At 38.8% G+C, this 20,622-nt stretch overlaps 1 protein-coding gene across 3 annotated transcripts in view; it reads left to right on the forward strand.

Moving 5' to 3' along the window:
- tns2a (tensin 2a) overlaps positions 1–20,622 on the forward strand; it is a 102,140-nt gene that overhangs the window by 56,830 nt on the left and 24,688 nt on the right. For all 3 annotated transcript variants that reach the window (XM_088331974.1, XM_088331975.1, XM_088331976.1), the window contains exons 4-14: positions 5,867–5,905; positions 6,901–6,942; positions 8,525–8,574; positions 10,865–11,048; positions 11,174–11,224; positions 11,313–11,435; positions 12,246–12,310; positions 15,103–15,186; positions 16,702–16,814; positions 18,746–18,806; positions 19,080–19,155. In XM_088331974.1, coding sequence (XP_088188100.1) covers positions 5,867–5,905; positions 6,901–6,942; positions 8,525–8,574; positions 10,865–11,048; positions 11,174–11,224; positions 11,313–11,435; positions 12,246–12,310; positions 15,103–15,186; positions 16,702–16,814; positions 18,746–18,806; positions 19,080–19,155 — 888 coding nt within the window. The remainder of the gene's footprint in view (positions 1–5,866; positions 5,906–6,900; positions 6,943–8,524; positions 8,575–10,864; positions 11,049–11,173; positions 11,225–11,312; positions 11,436–12,245; positions 12,311–15,102; positions 15,187–16,701; positions 16,815–18,745; positions 18,807–19,079; positions 19,156–20,622) is intronic.

Consider the following 20,622-nt stretch of genomic DNA (forward strand, 5'->3'; position numbering starts at 1 on the left):
AGATAGATCAATAACCCTTAAAAACCCCAAAACCCCTCACGGTAAACCGTCCTCATCTTTCTCCTTATAACTGTCGCCATCAAAGGCGTCTTCCTCATTATAGGAAAGAACCTTTGTCATACGTACAATTCAAACGTAAACTATGAGGATGCAGTCTACTTATTGCACTTATTCCCACGGTGTAAATCGTACCTTTTGTACTCGAGTGCCGCTGGTGGCCGTTAGAAAAAATGTCATAAATTGGCCGCTTCACTGAATAAGCCGCAGGGCTGAACATTTGGGAAAAAAGAAGCGGCTTATAGTCTGGAATTTACGGTATGCTGATTTTTTGGGAGAGGTATTGTCACAGAAAAGGTTTTGAGACCAGTGGATATTTTTCAAATTTTGAGTGACTTGAGATGATATTTTTGTTTGGGAATGTGCCGTAAGATGTTTTGAACGTAATAAAAGTTGTGAAACACTTCTCTAAGTCCAAGGTATACATTTTCATACGCAGGTGTTATTTTTTCCTAGCCGTGGCTTTGAAGTCCTCCCGTGTTGATTTTTTTCTCAGGCAGTTCACCTTGACTTGCTTATTAGACTTATGAGGTGTGCTTTGAATGCTTGGAGAGGTCACTCCTAGTGCAGCTATAAAATGAGCCCTGCAGGTTTGTGCAAAAAAACATCGTTAGTATTCTTACAAGACACTGTTGTGATCTTTTTTGTCCCATTCCATGAAACTGAAACATAGATGACACATCTATGACGTTAAAATAAACGTAGATTGTTAGTGCCTTATCAGGGTAATTGGTGTCACATCCGCTCGCTTCTCAATCACGTCTACAATTCCCGGATTTTGTTACAAGAAAAAACGCAGTGTGCTTTGCACATTTAACAGCTTGCCCTCTGATGATGCCGACGATAAAAGCCTGTAGCAGTTTACACCCAACTCTGACTCTCATTGGCGATTGTATGTAGCTTTCATCAGTGTTAAATGATTGGCCTTCCCAAAGGAGTTGAATGAAAAGCGAAGCAATTAGACCCAATGCCTGCCATCATAGCAAATTCTGTTTTTATATGTGGATGGTGACTGTGACTGGTCATGGCCAAACCAGTAAGCACAGGCCCACAGTTCTGCAGGAGAACCTAAGAGGACTTTCTTTTTGTAAAACACATACACGTACACACACACACACACACACACAAAATTTGTATTACAGTTGAATTCGGTTAATCTGAATTCGGTTTACCGGATAAAAAGTTTAGTTCGGAGGATTTCCAGTGTAATTCTTACAAAAAATGTATGCATATTCCGGATTTTATAATCCGGATCTTTGGCTATTCTGAATCAAAAACCTAATCATTTCGATCAATTCCTTTGCAATTTTTACATGTCGTTTCCGGAGTCGTATTCCAAGTCGACTTGACGTCTTTGTCGTCTTCTTCCCAGAAGAGGTTAATGACACAACTTTCCCGGAAAGCGTATGCCATCCTTTCGTCCATTGTCTTCGTGGGACGTCTTCCCGGTTATCACTGAATGTCTCTGTCTCATTGTGATTTGATTCAAGTTGTGATCGATTCGTGCAAAATGACAATGAGTGTAACATCATGGCATCATTAAGGAAGTGGAGTCTAGAGGACCTGACATTCGAAGAAAAATTAAAGATCATACAATACTTGGGAAAAAATAATACAATAAATAGAATGAAATTAAAATATTTCTCATAATTTTGCTTTTTTAATTTATTTTACCCAAAAGGATATTGATCTAGTAAAACATTTTGTTCCTACAAGCTGTTTAAATAGACAAATAATTCAAATACAGTAAAAATCTTGCACATAATTTTCCCATTATTTTCTCGTTGCACTGAAAAAAGTTAGAGAGCCAGATATTTTTTGCTCATTTTACGTATTTTTTTTCTAGGAATATTATAGAAAAACTAACGACCAAAATGTATTAGATAAATACATTTTAGCTTTGAAAAAAAAGAAAAACATTTTACTTGTGCCAGGAATTGATTTTTAAACATTCTCAATGAAATGAAATGAAAATGAAATGATCTGCATTTATATAGCGCTTTTCAAGTCAATGACTTCCCAAAGCGCTTTACAATGTGCTTCACATTTCCCAATAGCGGCCGTGCAGCCATGTAAGGCGCTAACCTGCTGATTGGGGGTATTAGGGGTTCAGTGTCTTACCCAAGGACACTTTGACATGTAACACGGAGGAGCCGGGATTCGAACTGCGATCTCTTGATCCCAAGACGAGCGCTCTACCTCCTGAGCTACTGCCGCCCCGTCAATGGACGGTGTGGCTCAAAAACCTTTTTTTTTTTTTTTGTGAAACACTGAATTATTGCATAGGCAGCAGGGCGGATAAGTGGTTAGCACGTCCGTGGCACAGTTCTGAGGTCATGGGATCAAACCTTCCCTATGTGGAGTTTGCACGTCCTCCCTGTGCTTGCGTGGGTTTCCACCGGGCACTTCTGTTTCCTCCCACATTCCAAAAGCATGCATGTCAGGTTAATTGGCTGGTCCAAATTGTCCCTACGTGAGTTGTCTGTCTCTGTGTGACCTGCGACTGTCTGGGATGGGCTCCAGCATCCCCGCGACCCAACTGAGGATAAGCGGTGCAGATAATGGATGGATGGATGAATTATAACATGTCTAGTGGTTATTTTTTTGCTATTTGTTCATTGTACAACATGGTTATTGAATTTATCTTTGATTTAAAAGAAATAATTAAATAAATAACTTTAATCTTTTACAATGTCTTGCATTATACTCTTATAATATGCATTTGACAAGACATAAATCATTTCCTTAACAGAATAAACTTTAAAACAATGTAGCACTCTACTATAGAAAGTTTGACGTAAACCTGAAAAGCTGGAGGAAGTTAAAAAGAAAGGAAACGTTTTTTCAAGGGTTGATGTGGAGTTTGTGTGGTGGAATCGATTCAGAGAGAGGAAGGAAGTATTTGACGGTGAGAGCCGATGAGGAGGCGCTGTGAAAATAGGAAAGGATTCAAAATTGGACTCATGCATAGGAAGCATATAGTAATGACATTCGAAGTTTAAAGAAAGTAGGAGCTGTAATGTTCAGACACAGAAATAAAACGAAGGGGATGGGTGGAGGTCTTGACAGGAAGTTTTTGCGTAAGTGTTGGAATCTGGTGGGTTGTTTTTGTTGTGGGTTGGCGGCCACCCTCCGCCCACTGACAATGACATCAAGTTTCTGGCTCCTTTAAAAAAAACAGTACAGAAGTTGAATCAGCGGTGACACGGGTAGAGTCCGTTTGGTGCTGCAGGCTGCGCACTGGATAGCTGTAGTCATAACAACTGGAAATTTGAAACATCTTGAACCGTATCCATGTGGCAAAGGAAGAGCGTTACTTTCCCTTCATAAGAACTAGCTTGAACTGCTCCAGTTCCCAACTATGCTGCCATTTATTTTAAACGGTTTGAATTCGACCAAATGTGACCATATCTAAACTGCTTCAAGTACCGTATGGCATGGATAAAAGTGTTCTAATTTTTTGGAGGGGAACCAATATTTTGTTTAGGTTTTTATTGTACTATTCAAACTATGGCCCGGGGGCCATTTGCAGCTCGAGGGACATTTCTCTTCTTTAAAATGACACAGACACTGCTCATTGGTGGCTTTGTTTTGAAGTTGCAATCCTTCCCAATTGATTAACGGCAGCTGGCATTTGTTTGTAAGACAGGTCGAAGACAGGTGCATATTACACCCAAACAGGGCAATCTGAATGTGTATCGGTGCAAGGATTACGGAGGAATTATGGACATTTATGATGGGCTATGCGAACAATTATGGCTGCATTTCATTTTGGAAAATTGTAAAGGGAAGGTATTTAGCTCCTTTCTATAATGGATATGAAATCTAATAGTGAAGTTCCCATATTCAGGTAATAAAAATACTAAGCAGAAATACTTTTGAATCATTAAATAAATCCTTTTAATTAGAGTTTGTATGTTATTTTCTTCAGTTTCCAACACACCTATAATAACTGTATGTATTTCCAATCTTGTCCACCGTATTCTGCGGTGTATCATGTTTACTGAGTTATATGATGCATTTTTAAATTTCTGGCCATTTTGGGTTTTTTATGTGCATCTTATAGTTTGGAAAATATAGTATTTTAAAAAAGTTTTTGTGACCAAAAATTGTTCCTGACCTAGTGAGAAAATGAAAAAATACGCAATAATTTGGACGGGGACAAGAAATGAGAAAATTACCAAGATACTACAACCTGTGAGAGGAACAGAGACACTTTTCCCTGTGGAGATATAAGACCATCAATTTTGAGGCTGAGTCACAAGCAGACGGTCATTTGACAATCACACCCGGATCTGGTTCTAGATATAGCACGTTATCTGCTCCTCTGCCTTCCTGTTGTTTTCTGTCTTTACTGTACAAGTAGCAACGAGTGTCATGTCTTCATGTTTGTGTGCAGAACCCCCCCCCCCGGTTCCCGACTTCCTTTGTACGCACAAGTGGATATACACAAGCCCTTGCCCTTTTCCGGTGTCCAAATAAACAATCCAAAAACACGCACGATGAAGGAGTTGCCTCATATTCATTTGTTTTCTCCCCCTCTGGTGTAGAAAACCGTTATGTAAGCATGACTAAGGCACTAACTTCTTTGTTAGGACGGATGTCCAAAGCTTCTTCATTTGACCATTATTTGTCGAGGTGAAACCCAACAGCAGAGCACAATACATAATAACTTACAGACAGGATAAGGCATGTTTAATATTCCCTTGCTGTATCCCAGTCTACTTGTCATAGTTTCGCTACTTCACGGATTTTCATCGTGCATTGTTTTCTGCATTCTGATTGGGTAAACAGTCAAACTTCCCCTTTTCTGCTTGTGTCTGCCTAATCGTCAATGATGTTGGGGTCTGAGTTGTATACATATGTAAAGCACCTTGAGGAATCTACATTGCGTAAGCTCAAATCTTTTTTAGTTTCAAGTTTCTCTAAACGCCAAAAGAATGCTATGGACTGACAAAAGCAATAGTGGCAGGGGCAAAAAGGCAGAGGAGGATGCTTTCTGTTACCAACAAAGTTGGACTTCTCGATTTACTAACAGGACACATTTTTCACGTTTTCTAATAGATATAGATGAATACGGTATGTTTTCTTTCTAATAAGGCTTATATGATGATTTTCTTTTTTTTTGCAGCTGCTGACATATTTTTATTTTACTTTTTCAACATTTTGGGGTTGCTAACTTCCACAGGACAAAATATTTAGTGAAGAAATGTGGATCATGTGCTTAATTCATACAGTTGTGGAACAAAACGGCAAAATTATTTTTAAAATTAAAATTTGACAGTATAGGAGTTATTTGTCATAAAAAAGTTTCTAAAGTACAGTAGAGTACTTTTATTAAACAAATACTTGAACCAGTTAATTGGGTTTGCTATTTAATTTCAATGTAAAATAGAGTATTTAATGAATTAATAAATTCATCAATGATTCTACTTTGCAGGTTTTGACTATCACGCAACCTTTTTGAAACATAACCTACATTCTACATGTTTTTCTTTTAATGCCACAAGGCGATGCTAAAAATCTGATTAATAAAAAAGTAGTAATATCGTAGATGTCAAGAACATATGTGAAAGGATGTGCTTGATTGATGAATGAATCTGACTGTGCCGCACCAGACCTAAACCTTATTACATGTCTCTGAAATTATGTGGGTAATTCTACATTTTTGCGGGCCATCCTTGCTGTCCATGGAATTGGTTTAATCACAGTGTATATTTAGTCTTTGATTTATTCAGATAATTCAAATGATCTTATGGAAAATAAATGTGTCTGGTATTCACATGTGGCTTCCCTTGTGTGTGTTTAGGTGACCACAGCATGTATCCCAGCGCCTGCCAATGACCTGGTTGGTTTTTTTATTGTGTTCCTATTTTCCTCAAAAGAAAACTTGCCTTGAACCCTCTTTGGTTTTCCTTTGAAGCTCCTGCTCAATAATAGTATTTTGAATTTTAAGAAACCACAACATAGATTTGGTCCCCAAATTCCTTGCGGGAATCCGGACTCTCTGTTCATGTCTCGGGAATGCAAGAGTCTTGTTCTGAGGGAAAATGTTGAATGTTAATATAGGAAGTTGTAATGTTTATGTATTAGAGTCTGTTTGTTGAATTAATTCTCCTTCCTTTGCTCTGAGTCCCCATTGCTCCCCTCCCCTTCGTCTTCATCTCCTTGTTTTTACTCCTAATTTACTCCTTTTTAGTTTCACACGAATTAAATGTTTTCCTTTCTTGTTCTCCAACCCTTCCTACAGTGAATAGCTGAAACTATTTTCTAAGAATCAACTACATGACACTATCACGGAAATGGAACCAAGCTATTTTAACCATTTATATCATATTACAACAAGAAAACCCTGAAAGTCGCAAAACTATTGCCCCGTTCTTTCAGTTCAGCCAACTGATCCCAGAATATCTCAGATGACATATGAACGATCCAATATCTACCTAAATGACTAACAATGACAAAGAGACTGCAACTCTGTGGCGCATTAAAACTCAATTACTAATACCTTTGCAAGGCACTGTAGATTTGTCCTCAAAATTCCTTCCAGGAATTTGGCCCCTCTTTCAGTCCACTTTGACCGTGTTTTGTGAATGCTGGAGTCTTGTCCTGAAAGAAAATGTTGAATGTTTATGTAGGAACTTGTAATGTTTATCTATCAGAGAGTCTGTTTGTTGAATTAATCCTCCTTCATTTGCTCTGATCCCCACTGCTTTGTTTCCCTTACGTTTTCTCTCCTTCTGTTTACTCCCCATTAACTCCCTTCTTATTTTTCATCACTGAAATTATTGATTTTATTATTTTTCTATCATTTGACTGTCATTTCTTCTCCTTTGCCTTTAGCAACGCAGAGGGACAGCTCCGTCTCGAAATGCCCAACACCTGGTAGGAGCCTTTTTGTTATTTCTTTCTCTGTGTACATTTTGCAAACAGCAGCCACGTGGCAGGAACAACTCAAGTGGAGTTGAAATCCCAGATGACGCATCATATTGTCCGTGCATGCACAAGGCATCGTTGCACAAAAGTTGGCAAATGCATCAAGTGGTAAAGCATTTATCCTTTGGCGTCACCATTTCCCCTGTTTCTCCAATTATCTTTAATACAGTAATGTGCCTGCCTTTAAAATGTGTCCAAAATGCCCTGTAGGTAATTTGAAGTATATCTTTGATTGTTTAATGATATTTTAACCATTTTTTTGTGCTAAATAAGAAAAAAATATTAAAATGAGCCAAATTGGCCCCCCCAAAATTATCCTTAAATTGAGCAAATATTGTCTGCTAATTGGGATTTTTATTTTTTTTCAATAATGACCTTTCAAAGGTGGTGCTTGCAATTTGAAAATGTTCTACTTGTTTATGCCATATTCTGGCTGAAGTCATTGCAGCCTCTGTCAATCTGCTTGTGTGGCGAGTGCAAGTATGTGACTTTTCTAGACGTCCTGGAATCATCTCTTCTTATTTTATCTTTTTTTAGGTTTGGGTTGGCATTTGGACTGTATCTGAAACAACGCTTCTCTTAATTTGACCATTTGCATTCTAGAATAAAAGAAAACAACGAGCAAAAAGCGTGAAATCACTCTCAAACCCCTCTCATTTCCGTCAAAAGTTATCATTTATTTAATAAATTCAAGCCAAATTCTCCCTCCCGCCTCTAGAGGCCAGTAAAGGCGAAAAATGTCAGACGTCCAGTGTCTTTTCATGTTGAAGATAATATTGTGCCATATTTTCTCAGCTTCTTTAGACCCATCTTAGTAGTATGATCTGTTATTGCCTGTTCAATGCAAGAACTTATGTTTTATTTCTTTTTTTATTGATTTCAAATCCGTATAACAATTGAGGCTAGCATATTTTTATTCATAGCTCCCATGTTTTTCCCCATTGTTTGTGAATGAATGTATTGTGCTTAGAAAATATCTCTTGTCATTCGTGATTATAATTTGTAGGGTAGGCTACAAATGTTGGCTTAAGGATAAAGCATAGTACTGAAAAACAAAGCAAAATGTTTCGCATTAATTTTTTTATCTATTCGGCCAGCCTGAGAACATTAAGTCTGGACCCGGCCCCCGAGCCAAACAGAGTTTGATATGCCTGCTCTAAACTGAACAACAACTTATTTTCCTAATAGCATAGCAAATTATTGACCATATCTAGGGAGTAACAACCCTTGTTATGGTTTTCATAAAAATAATAGATGTAAAGAATTATTTAGTCATGCGATTATTACAACCTGTTCCCCCTATCTTCATAAAATCTACACAGTTTTAAAATTGTGACCAATTTAAAATTGTATACATAAATGGAACACAATCAACATTTCTTCAGAGTTCTATATTTAACATGCATTTTATCTCTTGTATTTTTACCACACTTTGGGAAGAAGTATTTTACACTATTCACCAAAGAATTTGGGTTAGTTTTTCTCTTTTTTCCTATCCCCATTGCATGTTTTAATGGTATTCTCTCAACAGGGCTCCACCAAGTCTTTGACTTACACCAAGCAGAGAAACACCCTGCCAAGGTAAAGGTCATCTCATTCATTTATTTACGACCCACCCCATGAGTTTTTTCGTCATAAGCGAGGAATCTCTCTGGGCTTTGTCCAGCTTGCGTCTTGCACTTGACTTTGATTACTGCCTCTTTTTTTCTCATTCTAATTTTATTTGATTCACGCACATTGTTGTTCTTAGTTTGTCTTAGTGCTTATGGAGCATGAATGCTTTAAGGAAGAGGGAAGAAAAGCAACTGAACTAGCGCCAGGTTTGATTGGTGGTAACTTAATAGAGGAAACACCAAGTCAAGTCAAGTCATTTTTATTTGTATAGCCCTTAATCACAAAGGGTCTCAAAGGGCTACACAGGTTATTGCACAGACTATTATTACAGACTATTATTAGACCATCCCCTGATCTGAAACCAACATGAGGGCAAGGAAAAACTCAAAAACCTCAACATGAGGAAAATGAAGAAACCTTGAGAAGGGACCGCACATGTGGTAATCCCCCTTTCAGGATGACCAGGCTGCAATGGATGTTACAATAACAAATAATACACAGATATTGTCAACAAAAAATATAGGTTATTCATATGCTATCTATAGAGTAGAAGTGTGTTTTAAGCTTAGATTTAAACATTTCCACTGAGGTTGCAGCTCGGATCTCAGGCAGAAGAGTATTCCACAGCACCGGTGCCCGGATGGAAAACGCTCTCGAACCTGCGGAACTCTTCTTGGCTCTTGTCATTACCAGTAGACCAGCGCTTTCAGAACGAAGGCTTCGGACCGGAACATAGGAGGAAATTAAATCTGAAAGATATGAGGGAGCAAGTCCATGCATGATTTTGTATAGTACCAAGAGATCCTTAAAAATCACATCTTAAGCTAACAGGGAGCCAATGCAGGTTAGTCAAAATCGGGGTAAGGTGATCAAACTTTCTTGTCCTAGTTAAAGCCTCGCTGCAGCATTTTTGGGGGCGGCAGTAGCTCAGGAGGTAGAGCGCTCGTCTTGGGATCAAGGGATCCCAGTTCGAATCCCGGCTCGTCCGTGTTACATGTCGAAGTGTCCTTAGGTAAGACACTGAACCCCTAATACCCCCAATAAGCAGGTTAGCACCTTACATGGCTGCAAGGCCGCTATTGGGAAATGTGGAGCACACTGTAAAGCACTTTGGGAAGTCATTGACTTGAAAAGCGCTATATAAATGCAGATCATTTCATTTCATTTCATTTCATTTGTACTAGCACCAGAGTCAATTTAAACAAAAAGCCCAAAATTTAATGAACAATGAAAAATACAACATTTAACATAAATTATAATAAATTAACACTCGTATTTGGTTTGAGGTGCTGGATGAGAAATCCTAATTTTGGTTAATCTTGCTTCACTAATTCTATTTCAGTTTAATGACCATTTAACTTCTCTAATTCTGGCTGATAAACCTATTATTCATTACAAAATTTATTTTGATGCCAATAGATAAGATTTTAAAACTATTCTAAAGCACTATTATGTCAGAGTTTAGAGTCACACAATAATACATCTTAAATTTCAATGAGAATTCAAGTAAATCACAAGAAGGAATAATTCAATTCCCACCGCGACCTTAATGCAGAGCTCATTGATGAATCAGGTCCTTGTTGGATTCCTGGTCTGGGGTTTCTCACCAATTAGATCACTGAGATTACCAATCGTCCAAGGAATCAAGGATTTTTTTCCGGTAGGGGAGTTAACCTAGCCTTTGAAAGAAATGCCAACAAAATGTTATAATCCGTTACCATGAGTAATATTTTCTTGGTGCATCAAAGCGACCTTGAACTACCACGAGAAGCGGAAACAACCTCACCAAAACACGTGGAGTTCGGGTTTTTCGGCAAATGTGAATCACATCGTCAACAGGTGGAGTCAAAAGGAAGAAAATAAGACATTTTTTTCCCAAGAAATGCCTTGTTAACGATTACTATCGATAATATCAGGTCCTGTCTGTCGTATACGCTGGTGTGCGTGTTCTGCCCGCAGCGAGCAATGATGAATGACATGCTGTCGGTTCTTGCTATGATGTCTATGATGCCTTATATTTCACAAAACTTTATTAAAATGGGTATATTATTGTTTGCGATTAAGATCATTTTCGTCATTTGATATTTGAGGTGTACAATAAAATACTTATTAAAATGTGTTTCCTATTCAAATTTGATATTTCATTTCAAACAAATAATTATCCTGGTATTTATTTATTTCTAACTTGCTTTTTAACGGGGGTTAAACTTGGAACTTGTTGACACCAAGCCAACCTCAACTACCGCACTTTTCTCAGGAGCTTCAGTATGGATCGCGTAATGGAGCGAGTAATGGAACGACACTATGATTTCGACCTAACTTACATCACAGAAAGGATCATCTCGGTGTTTTTCCCACCTAAACTGGAAGAGCAGCGGTACCGCCTCAACCTGAAGGAGGTGGCAGCCATGCTAAAGTCCAAACATCAAGACAAGTATTTGGTGAGGAAAATCCAGTGAATCTTTTTAGTTTTGGGTCAGGATCTGAATGTGGCCCACAACTCACTAGTTGCCCAACCCTGTATACCAGAAAGAAAAATTTGAGCATTGACATTTTTTTTTTTCAGCTCATGAATCTCTCTGAAAGACGCAGTGATTTGAGTCGACTAAATCCAAAGGTAAAATGCGTTTTTCCTTTTTCATCGTTTCTTTCTTTAAATTTCTTGCTATCGCATTTACCTTTCTTACACTTGCATCCAAAATCAGGTCCATGACTTTGGCTGGCCCGACCTCCATGCCCCTCCGTTGGATAAAATCTGCGCAATATGTAAGGCCATGGAGTCGTGGCTGACCTCTGATCCTCATCACGTGGTGGTTTTGCACTGCAAGGTCAGAGTTCATTTTTTTCATGACAAATATTTGAGATATTTCCCAGGGTGGAAAACGCACTGATTTAAGAATAAAAATAAAATCAATTAAAAATTAAAATGAAAAACAATATAGGGGGCCAAACATAACAATAATAATAAATAATTCACCACACTCATGGATATAACATGAAAGTTGTAGCTAGGAAGAGAGGCACAGTGTTGGGGCTGTTTTTACTGGTAATTTTACTACTACTGTCATTTTCCGCACTACAACACCCAACACTCCACGCAAACATTGAAAAGGTTACATTTAATTGACAAAATGTTAACTTCTTGCCCAATGAAGAATAGTCAACAAGGGTGACCAAGCACTAAACTTGAATGGACATGAATTGTTTTGGTCAGGGAAAATTTGAATCCTAAACTGTGTTCCTGGTGCACTGGATTTCCAGAACAAGATGTAATTCTGTCCTGGGTATAATTCAACCTTGAGACCCGAGTAAACAAGTTGTTGGGGCAATGAAGAGCCCTTCACTGAGCAGCACATTCTGCTTAACAAGCTCTAATTTGTTAAGGCAGTGTTGCAGCCTTCTCTATGCTATCTGGAGGGGTCACATTAGGAATTTGATACTGGAATGTTCTTGGAATGCTTGGGGATGTTTAGAAAAGAAAATCACGGGGAGGCCTCACTTATTAGCACAACGCCATTTTAGTAAGAAACTATTTGCCTGGCAACTTTGGTTAGATTGCTTTCCCCTAGGATCCTATAAGCCGAACTTGAATGTGTTATGAAATTGTTTTGCATTGGTTTGTGTTATTTTTCCTGCAGGGTAACAAAGGCAAAACAGGAGTGATCATTGCAGCCTATATGCACTACAGCAAGATCTCAGCAGGGTGAGTGGGTGAACATCGAGCTGCAATCTTTTTTGGTGCAGTTTTTCAAAGATAAAATAAAAATAGATAAATACTCATTTGTCTTCTGCACAGTGTGCTAGTTCCTTGCATGTAAACATGATCCGTTATGTTTCTTGAAGACCTAATAGTTTTTTGTTCGTCAGCCAGCCAGTTAGTTAAACTATGCAAATATGAGTAATATAATTTTTTATTCTATTGGTAGATCATTTTGCTCATTTAAATACAATTTTCCTTTTCCCCCGCTAGGATAATATATAAATAATACGTTTACACTTCAAGTGACAGTGTGTAATATCTATTGCCTCCTGGTTGTAAAAAACACGTAGGTGGACCCGGACTGATACCCTGTAAAAAAACATTGATTTGAATACTATACAAAAATCCATCAACTGTCATACCTATGGTCATTTTTATTAAAAAGCAAAAACAAAAAAATCAAGTTGAGAAATGTGTTTTTCTTTTTGGTGGAATCCCTACCTAAGGTCGCCACCATGTTTGTCTTGCAACTTGCTGCTACGCTGTGCTCTGTGGCATTAGTTTTTGTTCTTATTGGATAATACATTGTCATCTAGTAGTCACATATTACACACTGAGGCTTTAAAGTGAAGAAAAATAGAAGAATAATTTCACCCTCACCTCCCACATTCTAAAAACATGCATGTCAGGTCAATTTGCCGGTCCAAATTTTCCCTAGTTGTGAATGAGCGGGTTTGCCCTGCGACTGTCTGGTAGCCAGTTCAGGTTGTCCCCAGCCTACTGCCCAAGGATAGCTGGGATGGGCTCCAGCACCTCTGCGACCCCAGTGAGGATAAGCGTGGTAGAAAGTAGATGGATGGATGGAATTTTACCCTCATTTGGTTGTTTGAAGCTTTTTTCCTTTAGTTTTATTTATTTTTTTCTTGTTATTCTTTTTTTAAACTCCATTTTACTTTATTTACCGTCACTTGAGTGGGACAAATGCAGTGCAGGGATGGCTCGGGATTTCTCAGCTTGGCCCTGCCAGAGCAAGCTTCCAGACTTTGGTGGAACAAGAGCTGGCAGATGGGTTCCCTTCTGCACATTTTTGGGGGGTACATCTATCAGTCCAGTTACCCCACTTGTCTGTGCCGGTTGAAATAGAACCCTTGGCAGTAGACATGATTAGCTCTTGAGAGGAGCGAGGCGTGTCTCCCCGGGGCAGGTGGTCTTCAACGAGGCGAACTTGAGCCGCGTGATCCTACCGGTGGTCGCCACATCCACAGCCGTCAGCTGAACCACCTCGGCCAAAAGATGCTAATGCTTGCTCTGCTGGTTGAGCTTAAATAACCCCTCCCAAATGGCGGCCACGCCCGCTGCTGGTCCAGAAGCAGTAGCTTGGGGCACCAGGGGCAGACTAACCGCAGCTCCTCCTCCGACACTATTAGTTCTTTACTGTATGCATGTTTAGTAATTTTGGCCACGTCCCTCCGCAGCTGGCATTCTTGCGCAGATTTGAGGTTGCTTAAGTTACATTTGGTCTGCACCATCTCCATGTCCAGTTGGATGTGGCGGCCTCCGCAAACTTGCTGTTGTTTGCTGGCATTCACATGTGGCAGGGCAACTTGAAGCCATGCCGCTGTAAGTTGTTGATGTGCTGCACAGACATGTGGGCCGCCGCCCCCATGAGGCCCATATCACATTCAATTGCAGGCAAAGATGCTGGCAGTGCTGCTAGCGCCTGGCGCAGTAGCAGAAGTATCCACTGGTAGGCAAGCATCATTTCAGACCAATGTATGGAGGTGCTTTGGCACTTTAAACCTTTTTAAAGGGACAGTGTGCCTTATTTGATTACTACATGGCACTGTGTTGTGCACCCGATATAGGGTGCTAAAAGGCTAAATTAATAATACAAACAACAGGGAATCAAAGTGCCTAAACTGCACCATTTTTCTTCTAATTATTCTGCCCAGCCTTTCACAAGAGTTTTGGTTGTTTACCATTAGGTCAGCTCCCTCTAGGTACAGCTGATATTATGTAAAATAATTACAAATCAAAAGTATTTAAAAATGAAACTATGTGTAATAGTTCATGTACCTGTGCTCATTTTCTTTTAAATCAATGTTGTTTTTTCACATAGGATGTGCTAAATACACACTATCCTTAAATCCGCTGTCCTCTACTTTAAAAATAGTGTTGACATCAATTTTGTTACCAACAACTGGCAGGTTTCCTCATGTTGAGGTTTTGAGTTTTTCCTTGCCTTCGTGTAGGTTTTAGATCAGGGGATGGTGTAATAATTGTCTTTTGTTTGCAATAATCTGTGGTCCGTGCAGCCATATGCGTCTCCTTGTGAATAAGGGATATACAAATAAACACGACTTGACTTTACTTGATGTATGAGGCATTATAAAGGTTTTTTTAACCACTAGGAGGTGCTAAATACACAATCTTTCCCTTAACAATTATAATTTTGGTTTAATTTTAATGATTCTTTCATCAAAACGTGCCATAGTCAGATTAGTTTGCATCGCTCTCGCAAAGATTAATATGTTGGTCAATTATGAGTGTTATTGCCCCCAAAAACCCAACCCCTCCAAAATAACTGAATGTACAGTACTGTGTAACAACATCTAATTTCCATTCTGAACTTCCTAGGAAGTAAATTAATCCCTCCGGTTTTAGCACAGGAACATTGAAATCCTGTGACCAGTTCAAGCAGTATCCTATCCATGTCATCTTTGGCATGAATATTGTCTGGTGTGGGACCCATCATGGAAATTATCTCCTCTAAGCACATGTTTCTATGTGTGCAGTGCGGACCAGGCTCTCAGTACTCTCGCCATGAGGAAGTTCTGTGAAGATAAGGTCTCCACTTCCCTGCAGCCTTCTCAAAACAGGTAGGTCACGTCCAAGCAGAAAGTTGGTGAAGTTAGTGAGGTTTGGTTCAGCTCTTCTTTTCCTCCAAAAGTCTTGGACACATTTTGACATTAAATATTTCAGAAAACATTTAGGATTTAAATACACATCTGATAAATTCAGAAAGCCTGTAATCCTATTTTTCCCTGGAATGTTAACAAATGTTCAATGTGAGCACCATTGGTCACATAACACATATCAAGCCGATATTCAAATTCTTGCCAAGCGAAAAGCATGGAATTGTGAATGGTTGCTACTGTCATTTGTGCCTATAGCACATCTCCATCTCTTGGAATAGGCGGGGAGCATCGAGCAATCCTTTCTCAAATTCCCACAAAAAGAAATCACATGGATCTTGAGATACGCGTGGCCAGGACATGAGATTGTGATCATCCCGTCCTGACTGTCCAATCCATCTGAACACAACGTTGCCAGAACAAACTGTCTAACCCTGAGGCTCCAGTGTGGTGGCGCTCAATCCTCTTGGAAAATAAAGTCACCAGAATCTTTGTCACTCAGTTTTTTCAATAAACAGTTTTCCACCATGTCGAGATACGTCTCACCATTGATTAACTGTTGGTCTTTCAAAGAAGTATGGTCAGTACACACATTTCTTCGACATAGCGCAATACCTCGTCACTTTTGGGAAGTCTAACTGATTAGCTCAGGAGGTAAAGCGGTCATCTTGGGATCAAGAGGTCGCAGGTTCGATTCCAGGCGCCTCCGTGTTATATGTCGAAGTGTTGGGCGAGACACTGAATCCCGAATGCCCCCAATAAGCCTTGCATGGCTGACTTCCTATTGGTGTGTGAGTGTGTGTGTGAATGGATAAGTGTGAAGCACATTGTAAAGGGCTTTGTGAGATCTTCATTGACCTCAAAAGCGCTATACAAATGCAGACCATTTACCATTTATGAGTTCTCAGTACCGGAAATGCGAGTTTTATGCTTGTTAACTTTGCTATTTACAAAGATGGTCGCCTCATAGCTTAAAACAAGGCGGTCATACAATCTTCCATATTCTGTTGCTTCGCAATGGTAAAGTTACAACGAGCTAGTTTATTAGTGTCCTTCCCCTGTTGGACGAATTGTAGCTTGTATGGTGTCATTCATGCGGTTGTGTTCTTAAGACATGCCAAACAGTTGTTGTAGAGCATTGAAGTTGCCTTCTGGCTCTTCTGATCGATTTACAGGTGCTCCCCTGGAAGGTAGTTCAAAACTTGTCCAATCAAATCTTCTAAAGTTGAGGGGTATCCCGTTCTGTTAACTGTACATAAGCATCCATCCGTCAAAAAATTACCATGCCATCTCAAGATGGACTTTCTCCCTGGTGGCAAATTTTTGCTGAAATGTACAACCTTTATCTTGCTTCCATTCATAGTTTAGGAGAGATTGGGACTTCAAATGTGCCCAAGAGTTTTGAAACACCCTATATTTCCTTACTTGACAAAAAACTGTTTAAGAATTGTCCTCACTCCCCATTTCTACGTCTCTCAGGTATATCTATTACTTTGGGGGTCTTCTGTCAGGAGCCATTAAGATGAACAGCAGCCCACTCTTCCTGCACCAAGTTCTCGTTCCTTCTCTCCCTAACTTCCAAGGAGAAGGAGGTATGTATTTACTACCATAAATTCTGGACCACGGAGTGCACATGATTAAAGGCGCATGCGCAAATTTTAGGAAGAAACGTAACTTTTTTTGTAAAAGCCGCACCCGATTTTAATCCGTTGTTTTAAACATCCATAAAACTGAATTTGTTCACATCCATTTGTTACAGTTTTTAAAAAGAAATTGAAAAGTAACATGTTGTCCGGCAATTATACATAAATGCTTGGAATCTTTCTAACAACAGGGTTTGTAGGGGTGTCTTAAATCCTTGAATTTTTATGTTGTGTTTTTAATGATTTTTGGGTGAAGTGCTTGTAAATGCTTAAAATTGTTGCCATGTTTATGAACAAGTCTGCCTAAAAATGATGGTTACATTGCTCTCTGGTGGTTTCACTTTGCTCATTACTTTTCTTCTTTCGTAATTAACAACAGCTGGCATTAGTTTGTATGGCAGTGTCCTATGAGGCGTCATCGCCCCCTCCCGTTCACGCTCAAGAAGAGAGGTGCAGGGCACTAAAAATATGTATTAATGCAAAGATTACATATCCATTTAGGGGTTTTTATATTGGGCCATGCAAAAAATTAATATAGTGTTTCTTAGTATTTAATTGAAATGGGACAAATTTCCTGCAACTGAAAATGTAAGCTACATATTACTTGTCATTTTTACCCAACACCATTTATGAGTATATGGGAAGGGATTTGTCTCAAAAACCAAATATCTACGATTTACTCAAGATCTAAAAATCATATGTCCTAATAAATGCACCCGCAAGATTAAAAACTGCAGATGTATTTGTGGCTCTCCAAAATACATGATTCACATTGTTTTTCTTTATTTTCTATCGCAACAATATTCACAATTACAATTGAACATACAGATGCAAACTTGTTTTTTTTTCTTTTATTGATACTGGATGAATTGGAAAAGTTGCTATGAAAGTCTTCAATTTGGCCACAAAAAAAGGATTATGAACCCTGTGACTAAAAGTGTCGGCTGATTAAATATTTTAGTGTGGCAGCAGGTCAATAATTACTGGGTATATTTTTCCTAATACGACGTCAGTTTTCTGCCCAATAGGAAAAATATACCTGATACTTAGTCACCTCCTGCCACACTTAAATCAGCCAACACTACTTGTTAAAAAGATTCCAAGCATTTATGTATAATAAATATTTGTTGCACTCATTGGTCTGAATTAATCCCAGTTTAATTAATATTGACTGCTGCACAAGTTGACTGAGATTGACAGTTGCAGACAGAGTCCACAAACAGGTGTCGTAATCGCGACTTTTCCCAGCTGATTGTGCCAAAACTGTGTTAATTTTCCATAGGAACAGCGGGAATCGTTCATCCATTCATGCGTGTCATTAATTAGATGACAACGGATTTTGCTAATGCAGAGAGTCAGAGTTACTCACAAAATTTACCCACTTTTCATTTAATATTTCACTTCACATTCAGAGCACTTGGTGGAATTCGCAACGCTTTGTTGTAATTGAACAGTCAGATTACCCATGATCCGCACAATTTCTGAGCCAGCTACTTAGAAAGGACCTGGCACCCTTGCAACTGCCTCACGAAAAACAAGAACAAATGTACCGTATTTAAAGCTGCAGTGTTTAAATATAGGACCAAAATAGTGGCTTGTCGTCTGGAATTTACGGTACATATCACTTATCACAAAAGCAGAAATCTTGCCTTGATGACCCATCCATGCATCCAAGAAATCTTGCAATGTGTGTGGGACAAACTCCTCCACGGTTCTCCTTGCTGAATCTCAGCAATGTTTGTCACATTCAGCACTTCACCCATGCAAGCAAAAGTGTTTATCTTTAATCCGATGATGGAGTCCATGAGGATGGAAGTATGGCAGTCAGCACATTCCTATGACTTCATTATGATCGTATGTTTCTCCAAATGTCTCTCCAGGTTACTACCCCTTCCTGAAGATCTACCAATCAATGCAGTTGGTCTACACATCAGGCATATAGTGAGTCCCGAGGCAAAACACAATTTTTGTACATACCTATATGTTTCTATTAAAATTAAGGATGTGTGCATACACCAATAAATACTAAACGAGCAAAAAATATAAGATTTTTTTTTCTTTGTGTGCTGGTCTGGTCAGTGTCTCAGTGTTTGCTGACCACAGGACTATAGCATTTAAGGAAAGCATTTTGCTAGATTAATTAAAACAAAAATAGTTGTCTGACACATAGTTCCTTTGTTCTTCAAAATCTTAGCTGTATATTTCGTTTTCCAGTGATCTTCAAGGAAGTGGTGGGAAACGACTGTGCGTTACTATCGAACCGGCACTACTGCTGAAAGGCGACATCATGGTAAGTTAACACTTTAAGGAAATGACCAATTAGGTGGATATAGTGATATTATTCTAAACAAACAATTACTGCATAGGGTTTTTGTTGAAGGAATTTACGATTTGTCATGCAAACAGACCACCCCAGGTTTAATTTGTTTTTTCCATTGGTCATGCGATAATGTTTGTCGAGTTTTGATAGTTCTTTTACAACATCAAGAAATACTTTACTAGTCACAGCCTATTTAAAAATGAGTAAAATGATCAAAATGACTTGGAGTCTCTGATAAAGGTCGATTCCTAACTGCATTTTACAACAGGCGCAACGACTATCACTATCATGCCCTTCACCTCACTGTTCCATTTATAAAAGTGTAATACGGATGCCGCACTACTAGCAAGTGAGATAGGTTCCGAACAATCGTTCGTAAGTTGAATTTGTGTGTGTGCTGCTTCAGTGCTATATTTTGTATGTTCAAGGTTTATATAAGTATGTTTAAGGCTTGTAAAAGTAACCTGTATTGTTTTGTACTAAAAGATAAACATTTCATAAAATAATATGCTCTATAAAGATAAATAAAGTTAAGTTTAACTTTGGAAGATGAGCTTCAAGTGTTAATCAACTGCCCCTTTTTTTTACCCTTTACACCAACCATATTGAATGGATTCACGAGATGTTAAACAATAATAACGTCAAAGTTCTTAGTGCGCTAGAGTTACAGTACAGCGTGTTTACATTACACACATACCGGAAAGTAGAAACCGGATTTCTTCTTCGGGGTGGATCCTGCGTGACCTCTTACAGCGCCACCACACACTGGTGGCGGCGGAAAGAAGCACTACAGTACTGTCCTCTACTCGGAAAATGGTGCACACAATACAAAATCAACTTACAGCAATGCCCAGATATTTTTCAACATCCCGAAAAAAATTTTCTTACATACAGTTTTTTGGAAGTCGGATGGTCGTAATCAGGGGAGTGTCTGTATTTAGATCCTGAAATTACCATTTTTCCATACTATAAGGCACACTTTAAAACTCCGCATTAGCCAGAAATTTGAAGGTGCGCCTTATTCCTCAGTGCACCTTACATATTGCAATGAATGGTGGATAACATTGGAAAAGCATACAGTATTTATACGTGTCCGTTACTACACGAGGTTTTATGCTATACTTCTGTACTTGTGCAATGGTTGAGCAACGCTCAACAACATCGCAGAGGATCGGTTATACATGAAAAAATCTGGTAAATCTTACTGTAGTTTTAATTCTGTGCGCCTATAGTCCATATATGCCTTAAATATAAAAGATATATTAGAAAAGACGATTTTTTTGGGGGGGGGGGATATGCATTATAATCTGGTATGCCTTTTAGTGCGGAAAGTACGGGATTTCTATTCCGTAGTCTTTTTATTCAAGGTAAGCTGTAAGAACAAAAAACTACAAAGGAATTCAAATACATAGCCCGGCAGAGTTTTGTTGTGATGAA

Source organism: Urocampus carinirostris, chromosome 3 (assembly GCF_059441175.1).
Source record: "Urocampus carinirostris isolate Australia breed hairy pipefish chromosome 3, RoL_Ucar_1.0, whole genome shotgun sequence".
In the NCBI taxonomy this organism is placed as follows: domain Eukaryota; kingdom Metazoa; phylum Chordata; class Actinopteri; order Syngnathiformes; family Syngnathidae; genus Urocampus; species Urocampus carinirostris.